This window comes from Argentina silus (assembly GCF_951799395.1).
Source record: "Argentina silus genome assembly, chromosome: 8".
NCBI classification, from domain to species: domain Eukaryota; kingdom Metazoa; phylum Chordata; class Actinopteri; order Argentiniformes; family Argentinidae; genus Argentina; species Argentina silus.
In genome coordinates this window covers 19,117,122-19,140,214 of record NC_139662.1, presented here as the reverse complement: position 1 = coordinate 19,140,214, position 23,093 = coordinate 19,117,122, and the positions used below count along the sequence as shown (strand labels likewise).

The 23,093-nt window shown below is 47.1% G+C and overlaps 1 protein-coding gene across 1 annotated transcript; it reads left to right on the top strand.

The window, feature by feature from the left end:
• Positions 1-344: 344 nt before the first annotated feature.
• Positions 345-22,202, top strand: LOC310807715 (disks large-associated protein 4-like; the record flags this gene model as incomplete). Its single annotated transcript, XM_083674286.1, has 11 exons — positions 345-1,547; positions 2,012-2,250; positions 2,799-2,885; positions 3,511-3,661; positions 5,980-6,199; positions 14,736-15,163; positions 15,293-15,387; positions 16,019-16,461; positions 17,730-17,821; positions 18,676-18,828; positions 19,004-22,202. The coding sequence occupies 11 exons, from the start codon at positions 345-347 to the stop codon at positions 19,226-19,228; spliced, it is 3,336 nt and encodes a 1,111-aa protein (XP_083530412.1). The 3' UTR covers positions 19,229-22,202.
• Between the last annotated feature and the right edge of the window lie 891 nt (positions 22,203-23,093).

Below are 23,093 nucleotides of genomic sequence, written 5' to 3'. Positions count from 1 at the left end.
TCTTAAGTCACTCTGGAGAAGAGCGCCAGCTAAATGACTAACATGAAAAAGAAATATGACATATAATGTGTAGCAATAAAACTCTCAGACTGTTGAGTCTCTTACTGTAACTACCTGTCACTCAAAGGGGATGTATTATTCACGCTGTGATAATGCATACATGCATACTTGAAATGTGTCTTTGTAAGCTTGTTACATTTCAATTCAACCCATCAATAATGTATAAGGTGTTTGATAGAAATCCTGTCTATTCCTCTGTGTTCCCAGGATGAGCCCACCAGGGCTGTAGACTCACCCCAGCTGGAGACATGTTTTAAAGGGCAGCAGCACCGTCCGTGGCCACCATGAAAGGGTTAGGAGCCAACCGCAGCCGTCACCTGTCTGACTCCTGTGAACCATCCTCAGGCCCCCAGAGGCCTCTGTACCCCATGACCTCTGACCCCCACGGCGCCTTCCTGCTGAGCCCCACCATGAACCACTATGGAACCCTGGACCCCCACCTTCACCACTATCCTCCCCCCGGCCCCTCCCTCCCCCCTGACTGTCTGCTATCCCTCAACCAGTTGTCCAACAGCAGCACTTTCCCCCGCCTCCATTTCACCGCCCAGCCGGAGCAGGTTGACTACACCCAGGGCTGCATGGCCTCTGGTAGGGCTGTTGGCGCTGGGGGCAGCCGGGCAGGCCCCCTGTCCACCTCCATGTCCATGGGCATGGGCCTGGGCCTGGGCCTCAGCGGGGCTCCCATGATCACCAGTGGATCAGCCACCATCTCCGCTGCAACCGCGGCCAACATGAACCGTCTGCCATCGAACCTGCTGGACCAGCTGGAGAGGCACCTGCCCCTGCACCGGGACGGCTTCAGCACGCTGCAGTTCCACCGCGGCAGGGTGGCCAAGCAGCGCAGCGAAAGCCCCGGGCGCATACGTCACCTCGTACACTCTGTTCAGAAGCTCTTTGCCAAGTCCCAGTCCCTGGAGAGCTCTGCAGTCAAGGGCAGTGTGAACGGCCGCTCTGCCGGAGGAGGGGGGGGTAACACCATGGGGGGCGGCGAGGACGGAACCAGGCAGACCCGCCGGAGCAAGAGCAAAGACAGGGCTAAGACAGAGGGGCAAAAACAGCGACCCAGGCCCAACGCACTAGGACTCTGGAGCTCCGACGATGCTCTGGACAGCGACAGCACCAAAGCAGGCACTGTCGCGGTGGGTTACCGCAACCCACTGAGCATGATGACTCTGGGCAGGGCGGTGTCGGACAGCCAGGCCTCTCCCAGGCACATCCCCCAGGGCTACAACACCATCTCTGCACACACACTCAAGTCCTCCAAGAGCAGCAGTGACCTCAAGTACCTGGCCTGCCCTGCGGCGCTGGCTGGGCCCCAGGGAGGGGAGGGTGGGGGCAGGGAGGCCATGCTGGTGAAGAGAGGCTCCTGGTCCACACTCACCCTCAGCCAGGCCAGGCAGGTGTTCCAGAAGGGCTCAGCCACGGTCAACAGAACACTGCTCAAGTCTAAGTCCTGTCACCAGGACCTGACCTGCCAATACCTCCAGGTAGGACAGCCAGTGAGTATCACAGAAGGACTGTCCACGTCAAAGTTGGGGTCACATTTGTATTCCTATCCTGTTAAATTGGGCATTGGAAACTATTTTTCTCAGGAGCAATTCAATTCCTCTTCTCACTCAATTCACTAGTATTTAGATACAAATTAGTTGACCCTAAATCTGCTCAGTTTTATTTCCTTTTCATACCTTTTGTACTACCGCACCCTATTTATCCTCTCAGTTTTATTGTTCACAAAAAACACAAGATATTTTTTTATACCTTTTTTTAATTTTCAATCCCTTTCAAACCACTGCTGTGTCATCATGAAACATTGTGATTTGTGTTTCTTCCTAATCATGTCATAAGAAATACACATACATTTGGCATGAGATAGACATTCAGTGACTTAGTGAGTGGAGATGGGGTGGAGATGGAGGGGGTCACCAAGGGCTGTTTCTGGCCCACTCTGCAGGTTCCCCTGGGGGACTGGAGTGGTACGCTGGGCCGGGGCCGGCCCGGGGGCACGGAGATCCCCTGCAGGAGGATGCGCAGTGGCAGCTACGTCAAGGCAATGGGCGACCTGGAGGACAGCGAGGAGGACTCGGAGGGCAGCCCCAAACCCTCGCCCAAATCAGCCGCCCGGCGCCAGAGCTACCTGAAGGCTACCCAGCTGTCTCTGAGCGAACAGCAGCCCCCACCACCTCCACGCAAGTGAGTCCCCCAGCAGCAGTAGCATTAGGCACACAGAACCACATCACACTGGGAAATGACACAGAACCTTTATCACATTTTATATTGTTGCTTTAGACCTTTGAGAATATAATACATTTTTCTCCCTATTAATCTATGTCAAATGTAATACAGAATAGATAGCCGGATGAACCGGAACATTATATTTGTATTAAAAGAGGAAGGCAAAGAAAGTCTGCCTGCTCTGAGGGTGAGTTATGAAACAACTGGATGCGACTAAAATGTCACCACAGATGGACACTAGGTGGCAGCATCCTATCATGTAACTGTTACTGATTTAGCAGAGCAAAACCTGCACACTTCCAGTCACTTTGAGTGGCTATTACTTAGCTGTTCAATTACAACAAAGGCAAACCACCACCAGTGACCATGAAAAAAGTCAAAAAGTGACCATGTGAATTTACGAAAAGGTAAAAATAAAATAAAAATAAATAAATAAATAAATAAAGGTGAAATGTTTTGTCATGTGTTTTAATACTCCCCAACCTCCCCTACACCCACATTGGCAGGCCCCGTGGCTACGCTCTCATGCAGGAGGAGTTTGGTCTTCTGTGGCCTCCGCTACAGAGTGCATGCTCAATGCAGCAGCTGCACAGGTCAGTGTCATTAGGAGGGAGGGAGGGGTCCTCCTCTCACACATGCCCTCCTCCACCGCTGCCTCTCTCTAACCCGACTAGCGCTTTGCTCCGCTCCCCACGCCCCATTATAACCGGGTGCTCCGGGTGGTGTGTTAGTGACCCAGTCGCAACCAACCCCCCCCCCCACGTCTCTCATAAGCCACTGTTCCCCCATGCAAACCCCTCCACCCACCCACCCTCACCCCCCACCTCCACCACCCCTCAACCCCCCTGCACAAACATCCTCACTAACAGGTGCCTCCTGTGCAAATCAGAACAGAGGAAACCTCTTTCAGCATATTTCGCAAGTGATTAGAAAACAGAACTAACTAACTAAAATTTGCCCTTTTTGTTTTGATGTTTACTGACTATTCAGTGTTTCCTCTGTGCTGTCTTTTTGATCCCCAGCGCGCTCCGCTATCCCCCATTTCACTGGTGTTTGATCTCTCAATATTACAAGGAACGCTTGGGAAGGTGGTTCAAAGCACCCTCTGAACGTGGATGTGCACCAGCGTTTATCATCAACACAAGACGTATATCCCCTCCTCATCCAGGTCTGTCACTGTTGACTTTAGCCGCTAATTCTCCCCTCTGCCCCCTACAGCTGTCTCCCCTCCCTGAGAGAGCTCTCCACCAATCGGAGCCTGGACAACCTGGACTGCTTGGTGAGCCCGGTGGAGCCACCAATGAGGCACTGGGACAATGACTTCAACCAGGGCTATGCCACATTGGGCAGGGGCATGAACATCGGTCAGGTACGCCCCCTCTCTTTAACGCTCAGGACTACTCATCAGTGTCTCACACTGACCAGTCCATGTCTGGGGGAATCTTGGCCATGCTGTTGATTAATCCAATTAGATTTGTTTCATTTTTTGGGGAAATTATACCCTCCCTTATTATTTCTCTATCCTAGCCATTGATCTGCCCTCATTCATTACTGTCAGTCAACTTTATCACTATTAGTCAGCTTTTCTCCTGCACACTATGAAATGACTGTGCTTGTTTGTATCTCTACTATTGAGTCTTTGTTCAGTACTGTATACAGATATGTCAACATGGGAGGCTTAATGCCTCTACAAGTCTTGAGAACTACTGCACCTTTATTGAAACATATCAGGCTAACAAACACAACACAACAGTCAACACAATGTGAATAGATACAGTACACTTAGGGCTTAGTACAGATGCACTAATAAAAACTTAAGTGAAATACCCCATGAATAATTAATCATGCCTTCAGCCAGTGTTGGGAGATCTGAAACAACAAAACAACAAACGGAGAGAATTGAGTGGGATGCCAGCAGAGAGATGCAGAGACGGGGGAATCCTGTATTTGTGTGACCGCAGGCCAGGGATAGAACATTTCGGATTATATGTGGTTACTAGACGCTGGTTGGGTAAAAGCGTTGAGGAAGCTAGCAGAGACAGAAATAGAGAAAGATGCTTAAAAGTCATTTTCCGAAGTTAAGACCGAGACATATGCCTATCTAATCCTTCTAGGACGTTCCATCTCCTTAGAACCAGCAGAGCAGATTCACATCAGATGCGCCACTTATGCTCATGGATTTTAAATGGCATTATATTTCATATGATAACAATGGAATTGTGCTTTCAAGAAGATATTATCAAATCATATTTAATTAATTGAATTTGGGGTCAGAGATGACAGGGTAATCAATCATTGGACTGAAGAGGGTATCAGAAGAATTATTTCATTGTAGGTTGTGGTGGTCCTTTAACTTCAGCATGTTATCTGGATTGTTACTGGACGGATTACAATGGTGTCTTTAACAAGATGGGAGATGGGCTTCAAACTGGATCCAATGTTGTCGATGGAGGTAAAAGTGCAAAATGAGAGATCATAGCATTCGTATTCCTGCCCTTTCCATCAAGCCTTTTTATTCGGAATTACACAGGAGCGCAGTCAACATTGCTTACATGCTGAGATGCAAAAGCTGTGAATTTCAATGAGATTTGAATTTCAAAACAACACTTGGGAGTCTCATTATTTAATTGAAATTCATTTTCTTTATCTGCATCTGATCTCATTCCTTTGGGAAATACCGCAAAGAGCCTGTGCTGCCAATACAGGCACCAGCCTCCTCTCAATGAAAGGTAGCCCCTGCAGGATGAACCAACAAGAGACTCCACCTCCGCCTCCCAACATAATTAAACTTCAATACCATCTACATCACTTGCCTAGCATTAGACTGAGGTGTGAAAAGTCATTGTTGCTCCCCCGCCTCCTCCTCTCCGGTCCTGTTTAAACAGTGAAATGAGCCCTTATCACGCAGGCTAGGGAACTAAAGTTGACTCAGCTGGATGGCCTCTCTCTACAAGACGCCTCGTCCTAGTCCTCTGCCACGCTGTACTGTATCACTGCAGTATGATGTGCTCCTGCTGATGACTCCTGCAGCATTGGGTGGATCTGGCGCTGTAGATTTATGTTGTGTTATGTGTTTGTCAACACCGGAGACTGAGAAGATTTAAGATTCAAGATTCAAGATTCAAGATTCTTTATTTGTCACGTGCATACAAGTATACAGTGAAATGCAAAAGTGACAGTGCCACAGAGTAGTGCAACAATAAGTTTTAAAATAAAATAAAATAAAATAGAAATAATAAAAAATATAAACAGTATAAACAGTATAAGCAGTATAAGCAGTATAAACAGAGGTGAAGCAATGTGCTACACCCATGAACGAGTCGTGTAGATCACAACTGTTGCTGAGCTGAGCGTAACATAACACCACTACCACTATGATGAGCCTGACACTGATTGCATTAGCTGCTGGTATGACGAGTACTATAGACAACTGTTCTGTTATCACTGATAAGACCTTTAATGTGGTATCTGGGCTGTGGACTCTTACTCTCTCTGTTGGGAGTGGGACACTGTCTCTCTTGGTAGATACAGAATACTGAAATGATGAGTTATCTATCACGGTCACTGCTTTTGACCAATAAATGCCTCGCCACCCCAAACTGGCCATTAATTCGCCTCACAGGCAGAGAGCTAGCAGTCGCATGTTCCCCATTCCCCCGGGGTGTCAACCTGCTTGTGTCCTTTAAGGTGTGTGGGCAGGGCTGCGGGCGATCCATGCCGTACTGCGAGGGGGAGTCCCAGGCGGTGGAGGCTCTGGACCTGCCCATGGCCACGTGCTTCCGGTCCCGCAGCCACAGTTACCTGCGGGCCATCCAGGCCGGCTGCTCCCAGGACGAGGACTCAGCTTCTGTGGACTCTGACTCACCTCCACCCACCACCGCTGGCTGTATCTACGCCTCCAGCACCAGTGAGTATCAATAAGTAATCAAAAGCTCATTTTCTATTTTGGGGCTTATTTTTTCGTTCTTTTTTTTTTTTTGCATAGGGCTCTGGTCAAAAGCTGTGCACTATAAGAGGATAGGATGTAACATGAGACAAATCCAATAAACTATTTTGGAATAGTTTTGGCAAAGACTCTAAATGACCTTAAGGAATACACACACACACACACACACACACACACACACACACACACACAGAAAAACATCTTTGTGTAATTTTATTGCAACATTTCCCTCAGAAAGTACAGTCTATTATAGCCTTTGTTTTGCACTGTGTTGCACTTATGTGCGGCTTAAGGGCCCTTGTTGTCTGTAACACATCAAGGCCCATGAAAGGAGCTCTTTCAGACAGCGATTACAGGGGGTGAAGAGGTGAGGGGGGCTGAGTTTGAGCAGCAAGGAACTCACTCAGCCATATGAATGAATGCATGAACGCTGCCTTTTTGCTGAACAAAAATGGCCTGAGGCTTTTGTGGGCTTTAGCAGGGGCTGTGTATTTGGTAACGGCTGCTTGGATCCAACCAATGCTATAACAAAGGTTGTTACACTGTTTTAAAAAGTGTTATTACTGAACTTTTGTTGTGGTCTTCCTGCTGACGCCCTATTTCGTTTGCACCAGTTATAAGGATGAGAAAATATTGTTATATTATATGAAATATTGTTTTCTAATAAAAAGAACAAAAACCAAATAACATACTCCTTAAAAGGACTGTCAATGATTCCCTGCATGCAGCCACCAATTAAATGTAAAAGATATTGCAAAAGCATATGAACACTTATGACCTTATTGAGACAGTGGTGCATGGCAGGCGAGACTAATTTTATCAGAGGCGGGAAGAGACAAAGACGAATGGTCGTTTAGGTCTTTAATGAAATTCACTGTTGTGTACCAAAAAGGCGGGGGAACGATGTTTTATCGATACGCTTTGTTTAGTTCACACTGCATGCCGGCTGAGCGGAGTCCGCACTATCGAATGGCTTCAAAGGAGCCAATTCGATCCTCCCGGCGCCCCAGGCGAACGCAATCAAACGCAGCTACGATGACGCACTTTGTTTAGGGAGGACATACAGACATGTGAACCAATCCCGTCCGTATCTGATGAGACAGAGGACTACAGACATCCAATAGTCGTTTTGTGTGTCTGTCGCCAAAAAGGTGGACTCCAATCCTCGTCCTTTAGGGCGTGTCCACACGATTCCTTTCTTTAGCGACGTTGTGGATACAACCAGTAGCGTCAACCTCCGCTTTATTATAACAGCCACAATTGAATGAACGGAACATACGGATTTATTGACTCACAGTAAGCTTGAATATTTTATTATATTCTTCTGCCTGTACATTCTGAGCTTTCGATTTCCATAAGACTTCTTTGGCTGCGCTAGCAAGCTAGCCAGCTAGCTAGCGTGGATGTCAAGGAACAGGAATCGCCTTGCCTGACTTGTGGTGGTGGTGGTAACCACGTAGCCAGTTTGATAGCTAGTTAGCTATGATAGCCACACTGCTGGCTAGCCTCATTTTCATGCTTGTCTCATTCAATTGCAATAATTGTCTCACTTGTATGTGATGATCATGCTTAGCACGAAGCAAGATAGCTGGTAGTACAGTAAGCTTCGCGCATGGGAGGCAGCATATGCCGCGGTTATCCTTCTCGTTGGTTATGCTGACAGCACCCGTTTCCATGAAGATGGCAATGCATCGCGGTACAAACCAGATTGTATTCTCTAAACGGTTGCCAGCTAATCGTTAGGTACGTGTCTAGCCTGGTCCCAGAGATCAGGCTGTGATAACGCCCCTAGGCGCGTCTTTCATCATGTCCTTATTGTTTAGTTAGCTATTAGTGAATGGATAATTGTAAACTGGAAGCTCGCTCGCTAACATTACTAGAGAGAGAGGCCTCGCCCTTATGTTACCTTGTGCATTTATTAGGTCTAATTTGGCACATGATTTGTTTCAGTTTTACTACGCTCACGTGATCATAGCTACTGCAGATTAAGGCAAATCAACCCCTTCCAGGGAGTGAACTTTACACATTTGTGTGTGCCAGTCATTTGATCAACTGATACGATATCTCAGATGTTACTTGAAGTTCAGTCCAACATTTCCGTGCACAGTGACAGTCAGTTGTTTCCAAGTGCTTTTATTGCCTTCTATCTTAGCTAGAGCCCTTTTTCACTCAGGTTTGTAGCTAAGTAGGTATGACTTTAGGATCAATAATTGAACAGCTTCCTGGTCTGTGCTAACTGAAGTGCTTTGCTTTTCGACAGCTGTGGTATTGCAGAGAGCTTTCATGAAATCTGTGTCCCATGTCTAAAAGCAACTTTGACTCATAGCCAACCAGTTTGCTGCCTTTTGGACCCCCATATCACTGCAGTTAACCTCCTATGCTTATGCAACACCTGTGGTTATCATGGTTTTGCTTGTCTCTGTCAGGCAGATAAATGTGGTTTGATATGATTTGTGACATGATTTGTTTTGCTGTCTGTATCGAATTAAAAAGGAGATCTTGTCTTGTTGTTCTTAAAATGTTGGGTCATGGTTGGGTCACGGTGGGTCAGAGATGAGGCTAGGTCACGGGTGACAGCACCTGGGGTAAGGGGGTTTCTGGAGCTCCCTTTGCAGCCGATCACATGCTTGAGGTTCAAACGATACGTTTACAGAAACAGTCCCACACACAAGTAGCCAAAACATTATGACTGGCAGTTTGTCTAGATTTTGGCAAGAATCACCATGTAAAGAAAGTTTACGCCATATAAAGAAAGTTTACATCATAGCTTGCCTTGAAACTGGAGTGATTGTGAGGGTGGGGAGCCCATTCTTTGAGGTTAACACATGCTCTGCTCATTAATACACAGACACTGAGTCAGTGACCCACTACGCCTGATAAACACTAACTCCCATTGATGAGGTCATTGATGAGGTCATTGATGAGGTCATTGATGAATCACTGGGTGGAGGGACTTTTGGTTTCACAGTAAAGTTAACATTTAGAGAGACCTAAAGGGTTAGGGTTAACCCTAACCACTATTGGAAGGATGTGATACAATCGCGCACTTGTAGGCAAGGTACATGACTTCTAGTGCCAGACAGTTAGGCTACAGTAATTATAAAGCATCATAGGGTAATTTAACCAACATAGAAATGCCTATTGTTTTGCCAGATGCATTTCCCTGGCATTTGCTTGGACTTAATCTGAACCGTTTCAAGTGACCAATCTGTCAGAAGTGGGTCACAAGACTATGTCCCATATCTATGGTGTCATAGTTTAATCCCTACAGCTCAGTGTGAGGAGTCTGGATGATGTAGGGTAAAGCCTTTATGTGGCTGTTGCTGCACTTGCGGCTCTATAAACAAGGTTCATCCAATCCTGCAATATGTGTCCAACACTAGATTACAAGGCATTGGCTTAGAGATGCAGGGATTGCTGTCTCTGGGTGTGACCGCACGCACACACACACACACACACACACACACACACACCCACCAGGTCCGCTCCAGTCCAGTCCCATCAGAGCCCCAGATCCCAGAACAGGTCCTGTCAGGTGTCCTTGCATCAGCTGATTAGGCTCACAACCTAGCTGACACCAATCCCACAGGCCAGGCTGGAAGCTCCACGGGATGTCATTAGCATTTAAATACCTTAATAAGGTAGGAACACACAACACAGGACTGACCAGCCAAAGCAGCCACTCTAACCCCTGTGTGAGGGAGAAGGACTTACTTGACTATTTTCAATCTATCTAGTTGATGGTTAGCAGATGGTTGTCTCAAAACTGCAGCTTCTGCAGATGTTTGTAACAGATTATTTTTGCAATGAAGTTTCTTAGTAGATTGCGGCATATTTGCACTGCTTAGTTGGACTTCAGTATTGCCATCATACTGAACTAGAGTTTCCCTTGCTGTCTCTATCTTCCCCTTGCTGTCTCTATTTTCCCCTTGCTGTTTCTATTTTCCCATGCTGCTTCCATTCTAACCCCTCTCATTATAAGTGTTTGCTGTTGTTTGTTGGTTTGTGAGTTGTGTATGCCTAAGTGGTTTCCTCTTCCTGCCAGCATGTGCTGAGCCAGCCCTGTCCAGAACGCCTCACTCTCTCTCTCTCTCCCTGCAGAGTAGCACCTCTCGTATTCAGTCACGTCCAGCTCTGTCCCTCTGTCAGTCGTATCAGCAACACTTCTCATCTGTAGCTGTGTACCTCCTGAATTTCCCCTAGGGATAAATAACGTTTCTATCTATCTATCTATCTATCTATCTATCTGTGTACCATCTAGCCAGTCAGTCCGGTTCAGTCTGCCTGTCTGACTCCCGGCGTCACCCCCCCCACTCATCCCCAGCCCTGTTCCCTCTGGCCCCAGGCCACCAGTCCAGTAATGCTGCTAATCTGTTGCTGAGCCTCTGCTGCAGTGTGCAGACAGGGCAGGGTAGGGCACACCAGATAACTGCATAAGCCTGGCAGGAGCACCCATGAAAGGTTTCTTTCTACCAGAGTCAACAGGTTTGGGAACAGTCTGATTCAGAGTCTGATTCAGTGTCTCATTCCGCCCCGCAGAAGAGAGTTTGCCTAATTAACACACATCTCGACAGTGAAGCTCAGAGGGTTCTGCCAAAATGTAAGCCGTCAGTGGTAATTAAACAATTTGAATCCCAAAGCTTTATCCACAGAGACCTGTCCCCAAACCGGAGAGAACAGAGACATTTTCTCTTTGATTCTATTCTGAGCCTTATCTATTTTACAAACCATGACGAGAGAGGGTGAAATGAGAATGGGTCAAGGTTAATCACTGTCATTACGTTGGCCTTACTCAAACTGGCTGTCTGCCCATTATGCTACTGGTAACCTAATACTTCCCTCCCATAGACAAGCTGATGGAAGTAGGAGGGCATCCTGAGGCCCCTGTATTGCTTTTAATGAGTGATCCAATTTAGTCAAAATGTGACGAGCATCAGCATGTTGACAGGGCTGTAATGGATGTTAAGTGTTTTAAGAGCGAGAGAAACCCCAAGAGCCCCTTGTTAAAAAGAAATGGCCCATGGCCTCCTCCTACCCTTGCTTTGGCTGTGCACAATGGAGGCTCCCCAACAGATTTACCTAAACACAGGCATTATTGGCTGCTTGCCCACAGACTGTTTGTTCAATTAAACAACTCTTATTACTGTGATTGTCAATGACAGGCAAGTAAAACTACTGAGAAAGGGTCTAATTCCATTTCTTTAATCCACTCTTGATTATGAATAGAAGCGTAGTTTAGAAATAACGTTTTTTTGTTGTTGTTGTGATTCTCAGATGTTCCACCACAAACCAGCTGGCAATCAAGAGAGATGCTAGGGCACTCTGTAACCTATGTGCAGATGTTCACAGGGGGCAGGGTGATTGCCCCTGGTGATGCCAGCCTTGTGAGTGCAGAGCCAGCGGGTGAGCAGGGTGGCTGGCAAGGCCCCAGAGACCCAAAGGTTGGAGCTTCTCCACCTCGTAATCACCTCTGGGCAGCAAGCCCATGGATTGAGGGGAGGACGCCAGGCATCTCAGAGCAAATCTAAGTGGGACAGGGCGATGGAAGGAGCATTCCTGCCAATCGTATGAATAATTGGTAGTACTACAGTGTTAGTGAGTGCAAGAACAGTAGTTTATTCTGTCAATGTGTGTGTGTGTGTGTTATTGATGGATAACAACAAAGGCTGCTCACTCACTGAATCTCCTTTTGTTTATTTGAATTGTTTCTCCAATTAGTACTGTTTGTTTGTTTGATGAGAGGAGACTGCCTTTCTGATGTGTGTGTGTGTGTGTGTGTGTGTGTGTGTGTGTGTGTGTGTTTACAGCCTCACAGGCACGAGGGTGAGAGAGGCTTGTACTTAGAGCTCAACACACCATGTTAATTAACTCCTCGGATCTCATGCTTCTACACTGGGCATTTCAGGAATGTGTCTCGCTCTCAGGGAATAAATGTCTCCTTTTGTCCCTGGCTGGCTCTGCTCCCAGATCCGGGGCTGTTGCAACTGTTAGCGCGTCGTGTGAAACAGCATTTCTGTGGCTACCGGGGGGGCCTGTGTGGATTCCACAACCGTGTTTGTGTGCATTGGAAGTGTTTAATGGTGGATTGAGCGACCCAGTGAGTCATTTGATGACAGAAGTGTAGATATTACATCGTGTTTACAGGGTGTTAGATTCCTGTCTCCACAGATGGCAGGCTAACTGCCGGAGAGAGAAACTGTAAAGAAAAAAAACAAACAAAGAAAAAAATCAATTGTTGATGTACGGTATGAAGGATCTTTCAAGGACGTTTTGGTTACACTTTACATTACACTGGTGCAATCATTTACAAAGGCTAGGCTAGGTTAGGCGATTCCCCAATGAATAGTGCCTCTATACGTTAGCCTGTGCGTCACTGTTTGTTCAAGTGTGGGTGTAGTTTTGAGCCTGTGTCTAGGCCTACTGGTGAATGTGGTAACTAGTGTGGACCTTCTCTTTCCTTTCCCATGTTCCCAGCCCTGTCAGAGTCCTCACTGCTGCCCTGACATCTGTTGATCCCACCCAGCCAGCTGTTTAAATAGCATCCGCACTAAATGTCTTTGCCTCTCCTCAGGCAAATATATATATATATGTGCATAATGTGCCCACAGCACGCTTTATTTGGTTTTTCCTGGCATGGTAATTAGCCTTGTTTTGCCCTGCCCCAGCAGCCCTGCAGTCAGCCACTGATGACAGAGCCAGGGGCCACCCTGGAACACGAGTCATATCCCCTGAGTCAGATCCACTATTGCTCCGACTGGTGGCAACCCCCTCCTAAAACCCCTTCGACATTCTTTCAGTATGAGCTGGTGAATGTAGGCTAATCCTGTAATGGCTGTTGGTCATGGAGGCATTGAAATACAAAGACAAGAAGTGGCGCATCCAAAGTGACCAGTGACGCTAACCCAGACAATGCTGTGCTGGTGCGGTGATTGGCTCCTGTTTGTCCAGTCCCCAGGAGTCAGGAGAACAGCTTCTCTCCAACCCCCAAAAATCCCCAATGACTAGCCTAACCTACAGACAACAGAATGCCTCTTCCACTCACGGCAAATGAAAGAGGGAGGGAGGGCGGGCGGGAGGGAGGGAGAAAGAAAAAAGAATCAGATTAGCCAGCAGAGTAGCCCATAGGCTAGTTGCCAGTAGCTTGCCCAGTATTGACTGTTTGTTGTTTGGACTGCAGTGATCAGAGCCACTGGGCTGGAACTAGGCCTATCCTTTAAAGGGATAGTTAACATTCATACACCTTTACATGGTAAGAACCATCTGACTCTATGGTGTAAAAAAGTTACCTATCCCTTTAACATGTGTTCTATAACTCATTGAGAGTTTCCATTAGGGTACATTGTATTGCTTGTGGTTTGACCCCCCCCCCTACCCCCCCCCCACACACACACACACCTACCTAACAGCCCCCTGAGGATGAGAACTGGGAGGGGTGACAGGCAGGTGCGGGAAGCCCATGGGGAGAGACTGATGTCAAAGAGGGTAAGCAGGAAAGAGATGGTAGTGTTTTCCATAAAGCCTCGCGTAAACGCCAACCACTAGTTGACTAGCAACCCTCATGTTACATCCCTTGACCGTTCTCTATGTGCTGCTTCACTGTGTACTGGTGGCCATGTGCACTTCATTCATTCAAACTCACGTTTCTCCTCAACGGAAGGTCGAAACAAGTTGATGTATGTTAGAAAACAAACGTAGGCCTGTCGTGTGATGCCGTTAAGAAAACTGTGTCGTTGTTGAGATGTTTCTTTACAAAATGGAGGACTATTTGATGTGCATTGCTCATTCACTTCCCTTGGCCTCGATTTAGAACGTTTATCACAATATCTACCGTGAGCAGCGTTACCCCAAAAAGAGCCCCACCTCTGGGTTTCATCCTGTTTGCTGACGTCAATGGAACGGCCCCAGCAGGGTAGCAGGAAGCGAGGTGCTGTTTGTAGTGGGCCTGCTGTTATGTGTTGCTGTTGGACATGGGAAGAGAGATGGAGATGTTTTGCTTTTGAGTGTGCGCTGCTCTTTTTTGGTCTCTATTAGAGCCTGACTGATACTGGGTTTTTGGGGAAAATGTTCATAGGAAAAGAATGGTAAAAAGATTAACCTTAATGCTGATTAGGCAAAAATCCATATCTCAATAATTACCTGAAATGATTGATTGATTTTATGTCCTCAGTTACTTATGTATGTCCTTATATACTTATGTATGTCCTCAGTACTATGCCAAATGACAATTTCACATGTTCAGTGCACTGCATAGTGATATCAGTGACTCGCTGTTCAATCTATACTCAGTTACATTTTATTTACAAGAACAATTAACAGTGAAAAGCATTCTTAAAACATACTGTTAGAATACCCCCTGCACTTTATGGTTGCCAACCACTGTAATTTCCAGTAATGGTTTACCCCAGCCCTCCCCCTCCCCAAGACCAGCGTTATTTTAAGTCCTCCTGTGTCACTGTCGTCTCACCTATTGTCCCCTCTTCCTCTTCCCCCTCAACAGTCTCTACATGCGTGGGTTCCATTAAGAGGGCCCCCCCGCCGGTCCCCCCCCGCACCACCTCCAAGCCCTTCATCTCTGTGACGGTGCAGAGCAGCACCGAGTCGGCCCAGGACACCTACCTGGACGGCCAGGACCGCCGCAGCGAGGCCAACAGCCAATCGGGACGCAGCAACTCCTCCGACAGCCTCTGTAGTACGCACACTGGCAGCCTGGCCAAGGGCAGCAAGCCCCCGGCCCCAGCCCCTGTCCCGACACCCACCGCTGCCCCTGTCCCTGCCCCGCGGGACCCCCCACCCCCCTCCATCAGCATCAGCATCAGCAGCTCCTGCCTGCCCCTCCAGCCCCAGAATGACACCCTGAGTCTAGGCCACATCCCAGAACAGACTCAAACAGAGCCCAAGAGGAAACTCTCGTCCATCGGCATCCAGGTGAGAACGCCCCCCACACGTCCGTTTGAAAACTGGGTCAGTTCGGGTTTAATGTCTTTAACGATGCTAATCTGCACAGAGATTGCCTCAGAATGAGTTGTCGTCGTTGTGGACGTGTTTTACTCATAGGTGGACTGCCATTCCATTGAGCCAATCACGAGAGAGGACCCGCCCCCCCAGACCAAAACCCAGTCAATTGGAGTGCAGGTGGAGAACGGCAGGCCGTAAGTAAATTCCCTTCACACAAGCCTCGTCGTTCCTGCTCAGAGCAATATCAGTTTGTGGTTTTCTTATCAGATGAGGTTTCTAGTTACATTTCCCTGCAACCTTCCCTAGAACCTTATGTTTCTCTGTTGTTTTTGCACATCCCTGCTGTGTCCAGCCCTCACACACACACACACACACACACACACACTCTTAGTAACCCGGTTTCCTCCCAGCCTGGTGTGGCTGTTGCCTGTGTGGTTTAGACTGTAACCAAGGTCGCCCAGCAGTCAGGCTGTAGCTGGCAGCAGGGTAGCAACAGAGTAACAGTAACAGCAACAGCATCACGCCTCTCCATGATTGATGGCCTCCTCCTCTTGTTTTGGCCACAGTGGAGGCAGAGTGCTGTGAGAAACAGGCCATTTAAACTCCCTAGCACACAGTCATTTCCCATAATCACATTTGTTGGACTGTATTGCCCACTTCCTCTGTTCTCCCAGTGTAATGAATCTGCCTTTTATCTCGTGCTCTCCCTCTGGCTTCATACAAACTGTCCTCGGTTTGTCAGCAACCGCTTTAACCTTGTGTGTGTGTGTGTGTGTGTGTGTGTGTGTGTGTGTGTGTGTGTGTGGTGTGTGTGTGTGTCTCCAGACTCAGCCGGGCCAGCAGCATGGCCTCCAGACAGAACACAGAGACCGAGTCCCAGGAGTCCCCGGCCGCCATGCCCTCAGAAAACAACACTCCCAACTGCAACAACAACAGCACTCCAGCAGACCCAGCTGGAGCCCCCAACGGAGAGGACAGCACAGTGGCACGCCAGCCCCCCAGACACACCCCAGTCCCAGCCAGGGCATCGACCTCGCTCCCAGAGAGCCTGGACCCGGCTCTGGACCCCTCCTCCCTGCCTCCCCCGGACCCCAGCCTGGAGTGCGGCAACGGCAGCTCCCACGGAGACCAGGCCCAGCCCGGCACGCCCGCCTGCCTCCGAGATGGAAACTGGTTCCTCAAGCTCCTACAGGCCGAGACGGGCCGCATGGAGGGCTGGTGTCAACAGATGGAGCTGGAGACCAAAGACAAGGAGATCACTGAGGAGGGTAAGACACAGGAGAACACACAGTAGGAGGCCAGGCTATAGTCACTCTGACCAGGTCTGAGGAGGGCAAGACACAGGAGAACACGATTCACTTTAACCAGCCCTGAGTGGATTATGCTGAAACTAGCTTCTCGTCAGAAGAAAGGCGACTCGACTCAGATCTCAGGAGGGTAAAGACAACAGACTTAAGGAAATTAGTTTTCAGGAGTAGCTTGTCAGTTCTCTGACATATGGAATTGGCATGGAAATGATTATGTCCTCATTCCTGAAGCCCAAACATGACAGTCCTATTGACCTCCAGACAGTGGACTGTGGAGATGACAGGGAGGGACAGGCTCATTAATGCTAACCGTTAGCAGCACTGCTGCTCATTACCTAGTGGAACTGAGCTCCTTTTCAGTTTTAATGGAGCCACTGAGACTCGGTCTTTTGATCTCCCGTCTGATCTCGCTCAGCTAGATATGCCTCTGCAGGGATCTTATGAATCAGAATAATGAACAGGATTCACGACTGGCTGGATAGCTCCCGCACCATGTTATCCTAGGCTTGTCTCTCTGTAGACATGTATTGTATGCTCTTCCTTTTTCATGCAAATGTTTTACTCTGAAAATAAGCAGTGTAGAATGTCCCTGTTTATTGCCTATTTTGAAATAGAATGAATAAGAAATTATTCCCCTAAAGATGTAGCTGCTTGTCACAAACGAGGTAAATACTATATACAGTACAGATGTTACTGCCGGTAATTGAGGCCAGGGATTAAACGTCAGGTACATTTCACACAACCGTACCATTTTGATTGCCCCTTCTCTGTGCCCATGTACTAGTTTTCTAACCCCTCCAGAACCTCACAGATGATAGACCTAAATTAACTACATCTTCTTTGTGCTCTGTGCCCAAACATTTAAGAATGTATTTCCCCATGCTGTTCAGGTGTTCATAGCCAGCTGTGCCTCCTCTTCTGTGTCTCTGTAGTGTTGGGGACCTAGAATGTGTCCTTGGTCTTTGCGGTGTTGAGGACCTAGAATGTGTTCTGTGTGTCTACAGACACATTCTAGGCCTCCAACATTGCAGACACACAGAACACATTCTAGGCCTCCAACACTCCCGCTGGGACCATATATACTGAAATGTATGCACTCACTGCGATGTAAGTCACTTTGGATAAAAGCGTCAGCTAAATGGCAAATATATAACACTGCAGTGTTGGGGACCTAGAATGTGTTCCTCCATGTTTTCATGTCTGACGGATGTCCTTTCCTGTCTCTGCAGTGATGGGGACGATCCGCAGTGCAGTGGGAAGTGCCCAGCTCCTCATAGCCTCCAAGTTCCAGCAGTTCAGAGGACTCTGTGACGAGAACCTGGTGAGGGCCACAACCAACACCTACTGTTGGACCACTCCCATTAGCTGTCCTCTACTCGCTGAGGCCGGCCTTTCCAAGTTCGTAAAGCCTGGGGAACTCCTAGAAAGTAGCTACAAAGAGGTGGAAATGAGTGGCACCCTCCGACACATTAAACCAATCAAATAACTTGCTTGGGCGGAGTGCCAAAAGAACTGAATTCAGGTTTTCTTCAATGTCTCGCGAGCTAGCATAGCAACAACTCAAAATAATCCTACCAGGTCGGAAAAGACAACGCACATAACAACAAGCAACCATTCTACAGGCATGTGGGGGGAGGGTTCTTGGAATGTAATATCCAATGAAATTGGAGGTATGGCTACGCTAGCTGTCCTCATACGAGATTAGTCTGGCTATATTCACTCCTGACCTACTAATAATTGACATCTTACTACAGAGCAGCTAAAGAAACCTTTCCCCTCTGACAACTTCGAATAGCCGGTACTGTGACTGTTAGTGGGATTGCGCTGGTGAAAGTAAACAGTTTTGTGTCATCTGTTTGGATTATGATAAAAACACATCCCTGTTAATTTTCCTCCCTCTCATTTTACCTAAACCCCCCATGCAGATTTGATTGCATATTTGACTACAGCATTCGATAGGTTAGGGCTCCCCCTGTTGCCAAATTGTGTGCAAAACAAGAGTTTTCCAAGTGCTCCTTTTCAAAGCGCTTATCAATGCAGTCTATTTTCACCTGTTTTACTTCCCTAAAAGACTTGATGGCCAGAGAGAGAAGTAATGTAATAATTGTGCAAGTAGACAACCCAATAAGCCCTTCAAGTCTAAACCAGCACTGTTCTTCATTCCTTTCCTGTCAGGATGTGAACGCCAACCCACGGCCCACGGCACAGGACCTGGCGGGCTTCTGGGACCTTCTCCAGCTCTCCATAGAGGACATCAGCATGAAGTTTGACGAACTCTGGCAACTCAAGAGCAACAACTGGCAGCTGCCGGAGAAGCAGGAGAAAAAGGTAATTGCCAGGTTCACACAGTTCAACCATAGACAATGATCAGGGCCCGGAGACAATCATTTGTCCCTCACCATGTGTTTTTATCATAATCCAAACAGATGGTGTAGCATCTGTGTTAGGCTGGCCTCAAACATCTCCCTGACACCTCTTCCTCCTCCCTCCGTCCCTTCCTCAGGAGGAGAGGAAGCAGCCTCCAGCCTCTGTGCCAAAGAAGTCGTCGAAGCCCAAGCTGACGCCGGGGAAGGACAGGAGCGTAGACTCGGCGGTGGACAAGCAGCGCCAGGAGGCCAGGAAACGCCTGATTGCGGCCAAACGTGCGGCGTCTGTACGACAGAACTCTGCCACGGAGAGCGCCGACAGCATCGAGATCTACGTCCCTGAGGCCCAGACCAGGCTCTGAGAGTGGACCAGCGCCGGTCCAGCACCCTGCTCTATATGAAGGAACAGCGCCTCATTCACTTTACCACACACACACACACCCACACACACACATACACACACAAACAGGGAGTGCAGAGGCCGGTCCCTAGTGGCAGCATAGCAGGAGACAGGAGGACAATTGAGGAGAGCACAGGACAGCAAAACAAACACAAGAAACAATGCAAATCACTTCCTGGCTGCCATGGAAAGACCTCAACAGACATTTAATACTATTGTTATTATTGTTATTACTATTAAAATTATAATTATTATTATTATCTCCTAAGATATATCAAGACTGTCTTAAATGTGCAAGTATCTTGGATAAAAGACATCCTATTCCTTGTGAGCTGAAGAATCTTGGTATCCCAGAAGTTTACTCTCTCTCTCTCACCCCTCGTTTCTGAGTCTGCGGGCTAGTCCTGGCTGCCTCGTTTACGAGCTACCACACACACTCAGGATACATACACACCACACATACACACACACACACACACACACACACACCACACACACCACACACCACACATACACACACACACACACACACACACACACACACAAGTGTACTACTCACCCTCTGTCCACACAGTCTTCCTGTTCTCTCTTCCCTGTTCTCTCTTAGGCTACCACTCATTGAACTGTGGTCTGTAAGGTTTATTGTGTATGGAATCTATGAGATGCTGTTGTGTATTCAGAGGTAAACACAGAAGACCAGAGGAAAGACAGTAGCATATATTAATTCACACTCTGGTTATTACCATGGTCTTTTTAAAAAAAAACGTTCTTCACCAGATTGTTAGACAAGGTCAGTGTTCAGTACTACGGTAGTTTTATATAGATCAAGTACATGTACTGTCATGATATTTGCACATGATGCAATCATTCACTCTCGCCCCTCTCTCTCTTGCTCGCTCTCTCTCTCTCTCTCTCTCTCTCTCTCTCTCTCTCTCATACACACTATGCTGTATGTCTGTGAAGACTCATGATTTAAGTCTTATGCACTCTTTGGGGCAGAGATGAGTACTATGGCCAGTTGATGTGTGCTACAGTTGGAAATGTATGCATTGGAAAACTCCCTATAACTTGATAACGCCACCCCTCACTCATAGGTTACCCAGATCAAGTTTGCTTTCTTCTGTTTTCACAGTCATTCAGGCTCACCTTCCCTCCTAGAGGCTTGACACACTACAGGGCTGGCCTGTACCATATTGTGCTGGCTTGGATATTTTGCTTTCACATTGTCCTTTCCAGCACTTGTATTAGCAACTATGGTGGGTGCACAACCAGGCCAGCCCTGTACAACTGCGCTTGCTTCGGCTGTGTAGTGGAAATTAAGTAGGGTGCAGAGAGGGGACCAAGATGTGCACCGCTGTTTTATAAAAGCATTCCCACTCAGCGGTCAGTGTATGGGCTCAGAGCAGCATTCCTTTGTTTCAATTAAGATAGGGGGGGACAATCGACTCTAATCTCTGTGATTACAGAGATTGGCTTCAGAATTAGTTATTAGTTCATCTACATTCGGATTCAGAGCTCCAAGGGGGGGGGGTTTGGGAGATAGTTTGGAGTAAGCAATAAGCAAATGGGACATTTGAGCTAACAATGTAAAAACAATTCTGTTGCCCAGTCTGAAAACCAGCCCCTCGCCTCCCCTTCATCTTTTGCAGATTTGAAGGGAAAGGATCTGTGTGGCAAGCAATATGGTGATTGCTCTACCTAGCCCTTGGGGCTATGGGGAGATTTTGCCATATTGCCTACACCCTCCTTGGCATGGGGTTGTTTTGGGACTAGTATTCTCAGGGTGAGCGCTCAGTCACTTAACAAGTCAACCATCAAACCATAAAGGACTTGTCCTACACCAATAATGACCACTGCTTGATTGGACGAATTCTCAATGTCTTTTTACAACCACTCTCAGACATTGATAATGACCCAAACTATGAAATCACACCATGTAATATGAACTTGGTATTGAAATCACTCCAGTATCACTCCTGTCTATGTATTCAATATTTTAGAACCAAAAAATTGATGGCTTTTCAAGGATTGGGTCTAGTCAAGTACTATTTCTGTTTAGGTCACGTATTTCAGACTCAAGATGAATCAATAGATCCATGCAGTCACAATCTTGTGTATGGCAGCTTGACCTTTCATTCCTTTAAACAGAGGCACATTGTTGAGATTCAGGGACTATGGTACTTTTAATTTCTTTTATATTTTAATTTTGTACGAGGCATTTTCCATGACCTGTCTGATCATGCAGTCAACCAACACTAGACTGTTTTGACCTGCCTCTCAAAGCTAGTCTGGAGATTGTGTTAACGGGCTAAGATAGCGTGGAGATAGATGCTTATTCACACTACAACAGCATGCATGTATATGAGATTTACGACGTTGCATTCATAGCAACATGAAAGTCATTTTTCTGTTGTGAGTTCCATTCACGGATGACCTGCGATACACCCTCAGCAACATGCTAGTGTGTGTCGTCCAGAAACACTCCCTAGCCCCTACCCCCCCTACGCACTTGTGTAAATCTGAAAAGATCTGATAAGTGTAAGCAACATGGTAAAAAGTCCATCTACCCTATCTGAGGTATTATATCTGTCCAATTCGTTCAGGTCTACAGGAAGTGCCACTAACTAGTGTTTAGGGGATAGGGGGCTAGAGGGGATGTTTCTGGACCGGGCCACATAGGATCTCACGACTTACTGTCCCCTAGAAGAGCTGGCTCTCCCCCTACTGGCTAACATCCCACTGCTGCCCCAAAGTGCTGTTCCACAGTCAGTTTTGTATTTTTAGCTCAATATGTCAAAGGATAGGAGAAATAGAACTGGGGAAGCTGATGCAGCACCAGGATGTTAATTTTGTTTGTTTGTTTATTTGTAATACATAAACTATGGACGTGTACATTTCATTGTCCAAAGAAATCATTAAAACATCCCTTTGTTACATCCCCTTGTCATCATCATTATTACTGTGCTATTTCTGCTATACTCATATTACTGTTAGTAATATTAACTCTGATGTTGATATTACAGGTGATTGAATCATACAGTGCTTTTGGAAAGTATTCAGACCCCTTCACATTTTGTTATGTTACAGCCTTATTCTAAAATGGATTAAATAATTTTTTTCTAAAAACAATCTACACACAATACCCCATAATGACGAAGCGAAAACAGGAAATGTTTGCTAATTTATTAAAAATAAAAAACTGAAATATGACATTTACATATTCAGACCCATTTCTATGACACTTGAAATTGAGCCCAGGTGCATCCTGTTTCCATTGATCATCCTTGAGATGTCTCTACAACTTGATTGGAGTCCACCTGTGGTAAATTCAATTGATTGGACATGGTTTGGAACGGCACACACCTGTCTATATAAGGTCACACAGTTGACAGTACATGTCAGAGCAAAAACTAGGCCAAGAGGTCGAAGGAATTGTCCGTAGATCGCCGAGACAGGATTGTGCCGAGGCACATATATGGGGAAGGGTACAAAAAAAAAAATTCTGCGGTATTGAAGGTCCCCAAGAACACAGTAGCCTCCATCATTCTTAAATGGAAGAAGTTTGGAACCACCAAGACTCTTCCTAGAGCTGGCCGCCCGGCCAAACTGAGCAATAGGGGGAGATGGGCCATCGTCAGGGAGGTGACCAAGAACCCAATGGTTACTCTGACAGAGTTCCAGAGTTCCTCTGTGGAGATGGGAGAACCTTCCAGAAGGACAACCATCTCTGTAGCACTCCACCAATCAGGCCTGTATGGTAGAGTGGCCAGACAGAAGCCACTCCTCAATAAAAAGCACATGACAGCCCGCTTGGAGTTTGCCAAAAG